Source organism: Trachymyrmex cornetzi, unplaced genomic scaffold (genome assembly GCF_001594075.2).
Source record: "Trachymyrmex cornetzi isolate Tcor2-1 unplaced genomic scaffold, Tcor1.1 scaffold1529, whole genome shotgun sequence".
Taxonomy (NCBI): domain Eukaryota; kingdom Metazoa; phylum Arthropoda; class Insecta; order Hymenoptera; family Formicidae; genus Trachymyrmex; species Trachymyrmex cornetzi.
Genome location: NW_017296123.1, coordinates 1674 through 9269, shown reverse-complemented (window position 1 = coordinate 9269; position 7596 = coordinate 1674). Strand labels below are relative to the sequence as shown.

The 7596-nt window shown below is 40.5% G+C and overlaps 1 protein-coding gene across 1 annotated transcript; it reads right to left on the bottom strand.

The window, feature by feature from the left end:
* Positions 1–4479: 4479 nt before the first annotated feature.
* LOC108758170 (uncharacterized) lies at positions 4480–6011 on the bottom strand. Its single transcript, XM_018502977.1, has 3 exons — positions 5760–6011; positions 5241–5423; positions 4480–4844 (listed from the first exon to the last, which is right to left on the bottom strand). The coding sequence occupies exons 2-3, from the start codon at positions 5338–5340 to the stop codon at positions 4582–4584; spliced, it is 363 nt and encodes a 120-aa protein (XP_018358479.1). The 5' UTR covers positions 5341–5423; positions 5760–6011; the 3' UTR covers positions 4480–4581.
* Positions 6012–7596: the final 1585 nt, after the last annotated feature.

The window sequence follows — 7596 nt, the reverse complement described above, 5'->3', positions numbered from 1 at the left end:
CTGTCGGTTTCATCCGTAACTTCATTTGCCGATTCGGATGCCCCAGGAGCATCCCAAACGATCAGGAGACCAATTTCACCAGCCAACTAATAAAAACCATCGCAAAGAAATTTCGCATACAACATTTCCGAACCTCAGCCTTTCACCCCCAATCCAACGGTTCCCTTGAACGCTCCCACCACGTACTCATGGAGTACCTAAGATGTTTCGTTAATGATAACGAAAATTGGGACGATCTCATAGAACAGGCCAACTTTTCATATAATACGTCCGTACACGAAGGTACTCAATATACACCGCACGAACTCGTGTTTGGTAGAACAGCACGAGTACTCTCGAAATTCTCATCTAGAAATGACGCTGAAACCTACGATCATTATCTCACTAACCTATTCAACGATATACACGAATTGCAAGTCAACGGAAGGCGAAATTTGGAACGAGCTAAATTCCGATCTAAGGAATACTACGATAGGAGAATTAACCAGAAAACCTTCAATCCGGACGACTAGGTTTTCTTGATAAATGAAGGGAGACCGAACAAATTCGCCGACCACTACAGAATCAGGACCCTATAGAATCGTAGAAGTGCTCGATCACCATAATGTACGACTACGGATAAGACAGGCCACTAAATCGTGCATATGAATGGATTACGGAAGGCATACTATCGAGAACCTGGATGAGACTGATTTATTTCAGATGGCTCCGACTCTCTTGTTGGTTTTGGTAATTCGCGCTGCCGAGGCTCTCCTTGGATACGACTGCGGAGGCTCCAGCTTCAACTACACCACCATCTCACTTCTTGACATGGGCGAGAGTCACGCTCCTAACGACAAACCTAACACCACCGCCGTGTACCTGCAACTCCTACAAACAGCCGAATATGCTGAGACTTGTCCACGCCTGCAGAATCGAAATCGATCGACACATCATGCATTGTGGTATGCATTCGTACGTATCCCTGGTGCAAGGAGGCCGTCGGAAGTATATCGTTGACATAGACCAGACGACGTGTTACAGAATACACGCCACGTGAAGCTTCTTCTACGGGCAGTCCACACCAATCGTCGATCTACACCCAAATTCCACGAATTACCGTACTTTGACACTCGTCGGTTGTATCGCGATCGATGGAACATGTCAAGGAGCATGATACTCCGATCCTTATGGTACCTGGAACAATGTCATTGTTGAAGCGTCAATGTACATAACCTACAAGGACTATCACATATCTACTAAATCATCACAGGATCTGATCATTCTACGATTTGGCACCCATTGTAAGATATCGGAACTTACCTGCATCGACGAAGATGGTTAGAATGTGTTTTGGTTCCCGCTACCAGACAATTCCGGTAAATTCCACTTATACTCTACCAAGGAGTAGCAAATAAAATCATCGATTCAAATTCACGTTACCCAGTCCTGTACTCCCTTACTTCCGAAGACACCACGTTCGCCCTGTCCAAGAAATCTGAGATAGTCATACGTGAATTTACCTTAATCCAGACCGAGCATTCGAAGCTTGTAATCGTCGAGACGACTAAAGGTAATCCTTTCGCCGCAAAACATCGCATACTCACAAACAACCTCGACACCTTTACCTATATAAATTCTAAATATATTTACGTTGAAAAGCACATTAAACTCCAAGTACTGGCGCTCTATCAAATCATAATCCACCAGAAATGTCAATTGAAGCAACAAGTAATAAAAAACGTTCTGTCATTAGCCCATGTCCGATCGGACAATTATCTCTTCGCCTATCAGTTAATGAAAGGATCGGGCTATATGGCTCTGATCGTCGGAGAGGTGGCCCACATCATGAAGTGTATCCCGATCGAAGTCGTCAAACGATCGACGCAAAACTGCTACCTATAATTACCAGTCACTTTCAATAACCAATCTGTTTTCTTAACCCCTAAGACTAGAGTAATAACCAAGACAGGCACCATGGTCGACTGTAATCCCCTCATACCAGTGATGTACTCGATACAAGGAGGATGGATCAGCCTGACGACGCTTCCAGCAGCAGTGACGCCTCTTCAAACTTTAGAGCCACTTTCTCAGCCTGAATGGCATTACACGGACGCCGAATACCTAGCTAACAGTGGAATTTACTCGGAAAACGACCTTGCACGGCTATGCGAACACATCATGTTCCCAGTTGAGCATCCCACCATGATGAAGAACTTCGCCAAAGCCGCCGCCGGCTACTGCGTGCCATTGGATGGGCTCTCTATTAACAATCTTTTGGATGAAGATGCACTCAGCAGGATCGCGGGAACAACAACTGAGCGACTCTGGGGCGGATTTCTGAAATTCGGCACGGCCACTGCCGGATTTATTGGCACCTGGTTAGTCATTAAAGGTATTAAAGTTGTTGCAGACACCATCTTTCATGGATACGCCCTACACTCGGTGTACGGGCGGAGCGTACATCTGGCGCCGTATTTGCGTCTGTAACGAGCTTGTTGATGCACCTCGGAGGTAGGAAGCAGGAGCAACGCTGGCAGCGCGCTAGGCACAATCTACCGACAACATTGAAGCAACATCTCCATCCAAACGACGGACTGCCCATCCACCATACCGGGCACAGAAGGCATCAATCCCACAATGCAAATCCTTAATTGCATCAAACTAACTCACCATGACTTCTTTACAGTTTGTAAATTTTATTCTGTTTAAAGCTTTTGTTAATATGTCTGCCTTTTGCTCATTTGATGGACAATATTTTAATTTAATAATTTTTCGTTTGACTAGATCGTGTACAAATCTATATTTTACGTCTATGTGTCTCGAGCGTCTATTAACGACTCCGTTCTTGATTAACGCAATTGTACTCTGATTGTCCCTTCCTTCGTGAGAACGAAGTGTCACTAAGAAGACTCTGGGAAATTTTTTGTACTATCTCTCCATATAATATATTGTAAACCGTAAAAGTGATTAGATTCACGTTGCGGCAATACTGCCATGTTAATTTGCCTTGACTACGAGTCCCTAGCAACGAGTTGTTAAAAAGACAGTTCGAAGCGTAGCCGTCGTATCACTCGGACGTGTTCACGCCGTCATCTACGATTTGTATATCCAATAATAAAGGAGAACTTATATCCTTAAACTAATTGGCCACAGTTTCATTAAGTGTAGTAAAACTTTATTCGCTCTCAATTACATTAAAGAAAACATATCAAATTCAAGATTCTACAGCTCAGAAGTGGGATGTCACAATTAGTTCCGGATTAATTTTTTCTCCGATTTTTTTTTCTTTGAAGTCATCATTGGTGTTGTAGAGTCCGACGCCTTAACATTATCATTTGTTGGCTGTCTTGACTCGAAATTGCGGTAATATTCGCCATTGAATGATTTCTTGAAGAAGAAATTAATTGAAGATCTGCAAACAAAAGACGGCAACACATTTTCCGATCGACGGTTACGGAGCAGTTTTGTCTTTCGTCGCTTCACGCCTTATCAATCGCTATGGATCGAAGTCGCTTAGACCAACTCTCTTTTGAAGAACTCAAGAATGAAGCTCTTAGTTATGGACTCGTGCCAGCCTCTTCTTGTGAACAGTTGATTGACCAAATTATGTCCCATTTGGAGCGAAATGGTCCAGTGAATGATTTTGATATCGTATCATCTGATGGCACATCATCCTGCAATGCTCGAGCTTCAGTTCAACCACAACAATCTGCAAGTGATATGCCTTCTGCGAGGTTTTCGCCTCCAGTTGCTGATCCTTCTTTGCAGCAGATGTTTGGCTTCTTTTCTGAATTAATGAAGCAACAGAGCGATTTAATGCTCAGACAACAAAGTGATTTTATGCAGCAAGTTACCAATTTGGTCTCTGCTACTCGGATTTCTAACATTAATCCGCAAATTGTGTCTTCTTCTGATTCTTCTGGTGCTGCGGTTCTTAATCAGAGACCTGTTTTAGCCTCAGTTCCAGTTGCTCAAGCCGTCAATCTGCTAGCATCCCAACTTCCGTCATTTTCTGGTTCAGAAGACGAAAATATTGATATTTGGATCGAGAAAGTTGAACGAGTTTCCCGTATCCATGATGTCTCCGATCAGGTGACTCTCCTAGCTGCTTCCAGCAAGTTGATCAAGTCTGCAAAAGATTGGTTAGATCTTAATTCAGGTACTGTTAATGATTCCTGGTTCAACTTAAAGCAAGCTATCTCTCAAAGGTTCAAAAGAGACATACCTTTTCGTGTAACCTTTCAAAAAGTCGAAAGTAGAAAATGGAATTTTTCAAAGGAGTCTTTTCAGGATTACGCCATGCAGAAATTGAAGCTTTTACAGAATTTTCGTTTGCCTGAAAAACAAAATATTGATTTCCTGATCTCTGGTATAGGAAGTCCATCTTTAAGAGCTTCAGCTTCTTTGATCCAAGCAAAAACTATCGATCAATTCTTAGACAAGATGCACTCACTTATTTTGGCTTTTGGTGATTCTTCCAAAAAGACCCCCTCCTGTTCCTGTTAAGCCTGTCAATTCCAAGGATAATATCAAGAAAGAAGAAACGACTTCTTCCAAAATAGGCCCGTCTACCGATTCTTCCAAGGAAGTATTTTGTGTTTATTGCCGGACAAAGGGGCATACCCGGGACAACTGTTTTCGTCTGAAGAAAAAGGAGCAGAACTTGACTGGAAATTCATCTGGTAGCTCGTCAGCGGTTGCTTCGATTGAAGAGACGTCTTCGTCACAATCTTCTGAGACCTCCCAGTCCTTCCAGTCTCTCCAGACCATCCAGTCTTCCCAGCCTTCCCATTCACCGACGGTAGCTTTTGTCGACATCGGATCGCCGTATAAAATTAGCGACAATATTGTTAAGGTGACTGCTTTAAATGAAACAAATTGCTCATTAGACGCTCTTATTGATACGGGCAGCGCTGTATCTTTTATTCGACCATCTATCTTTTCTAATTTGACTAATCAACCTCTGGATCAATTAAAAGTTCCATCTCGTTCTTTTAAAGCTTTAAATAAATCAATTATTAAAGTTTTCGGAGAATTTACTTTGGAATTTCAGCTCGCGATTTTTCCGAATAAATCTTTCAAAGTTCCTTTTCTTGTTCTAGAGGACGATGAGCTTTTTGTTGACCTTATTCTTGGTCGTGATTTTTTGCAAATGTACAAAATTGTAATTGTTTGCGAAACTTTTGGTAACGAAAATTCAAAGATCCAATTATTTTCTGAAATTGCATCTTTGGATGATTATAGTCAGTCTGTTTTACCTGGTTTTTCTGATGAGTTTACTTTCGAATCTGATTTCGGACCAACGGTTGATGAAAAACTTGTAACTTTAATTCGTGAAGTTGAGAATACTTCTGTCATTCCAATTGAAGATGGTCATGCCGTCACAGTGTCTCTCAAAGACAATACAACTTATGCTTATTCTCCTCGACGCTTCGCATGGTCTGAAAGGAAACAGATTCGAGAGATTACTGATGATCTCTTGCACAGAGGAATTATTAAACCGAGCATTTCCCCTTATTGTGCAAGGGTGGTTCCTGTAATTAAGAAAAACGGTACAATGCGATTGTGCATTGATTTACGACCGTTGAATGATCGTGTCATAAAACAAAAATACCCCTTTCCATTGATGGAAGAATGTTTTTCTCGACTGGGCAATAAGAAAGTTTTTACTTTGCTTGACTTAAAAGATGGTTTTCATCAAATAGATGTTCATCCAGATCATTCTAAATATTTTGCTTTCGCGACTCCTGATGGTCAGTTTGAGTACATGAAATTACCTTTTGGTTACTGTGAGGCTCCAGCTGAGTTCCAAAAGAGAATGATCCAAATCTTTCAACCTCTTTTGCGCGAGGATAAAGTTTTAGTTTACATTGATGATATCTTGGTGCCATCTTGTACAGTTGAGGAAAACTTGTCTTCATTGAAAGAGGTACTTTTGATTTTAAAACAATACGGATTTAAACTTAATTATAAAAAATGTCATTTTTTAAAAGAGAAAATTGAATATCTTGGATATATTCTATCTCCGTCAGGAATTACCTTAAGTGATCGTCATGTTAAGGCTGTTAGAGACTTTCCGATACCTAAGAATGTTGTTCAACTTCAACGTTTTCTTGGTCTTGCAAATTTCTTTCGTAGATTCATAAAGGATTTCGCTATTAAAGCTCGCCCTTTGCTTAATCTTTTACGAAAGTCAGTCTCTTTCAATTTCAATGATGATTGCTTGAAGGCTTTTCAAATCCTAAAACAAGAATTAATTTCTTACCCGGTTCTTCGTTTATATGATCCCTATGCAGAGACTGAATTACATACGGATGCAAGTTCCTTGGCTTTAGCTGCTATTCTTTTCCAAAAACAGGAATCTGGAAAATTAGCTCCCATTGCGTACTACAGTCAAGCCACGAATTCAGCTGAGGCTAGATATCACAGCTTTGAGTTAGAAATGCTGGCTGTGGTTAAGGCAGTTGAGCGTTTCCATATATTCCTGTATGGTTTAGAATTCACTATTGTCACGGATTGCCATGCATTAGTGTATGCTGTAAATAAGGCACATCTCAATCCTAGATTCGCTAGATGGACCTTAAGATTGCAGAATTATAGATTTAAAATATTGCATCGTTCTGGACATAAAATGGCACATGTCGACGCTCTCAGCAGAATCTCTGAAGTTTCGGCTCTTGTTGAAGCTTTGCCCCTCGAGAGAGAATTAGAGATAAAGCAATTACAGGATCCGAGGCTTAAGGAGATTGCTGAGCAGTTAGAATTTTCTGATAATCCGAAATTTCAATTAATACGAGGACTTGTTTATCGTAAAGACTCTAACTTGCCTCGATTTGCTGTTCCAGAATCAATGATTGATAACGTAATAAGAATTTACCATGACGATCTTGCTCATTGTGGTTTCGAGAAAGCAGTCCAGGGACTCAGTGTTCATTACTGGTTTCCCTTTCTTCATAAACGGGTCCATGACCATATAAGTAAATGTGTGACTTGCTTAACTTCCAATACTGGTTTTAAGTCCAGTGAAGGTGAGATGCAAATAACTGATACTTCTTCTGAGCCTTTTCGAATTTTACACATGGATCATTTTGGCCCTCTGTGTGAATCCTGCAATGGTTCAAAACATATTTTGGTAATTATTGACGCTTTTACTCGTTACGTTTGGCTTTTTCCTACAAAGTCTACTACGTCAAAGGAAGTTATCAAGCATCTCGCATCTTTATTTCATATTCTTGGTTACCCAGAAAGAATTGTATCTGATAGAGGTACAGCATTTACCTCTCATGAATTTTCTGAATTTCTGTCTTCTAGAAATATTAAGCATAGGCTAATTGCTGTTGCTGCTCCTTGGGCCAATGGTTTGGCAGAAAGAGCGAATCGTTTTTTAAAATCCTCTTTAAAAAAACTTATCGATGAAAATCATGATTGGGAAATATGCCTTGAAATTGTTCAATATGTATTTAATAATACTCGACATTCGGCGTTAAAATCTTCTCCCTCAAAATTACTTTTAGGTTATGATCAACGTAACAATACTGATGCTGATTTAGTAAAATTCTTGAATGAGATTGCTGGCGTTGAAATAAATTTTACTTTAGAAAGAGAAAAAGATAG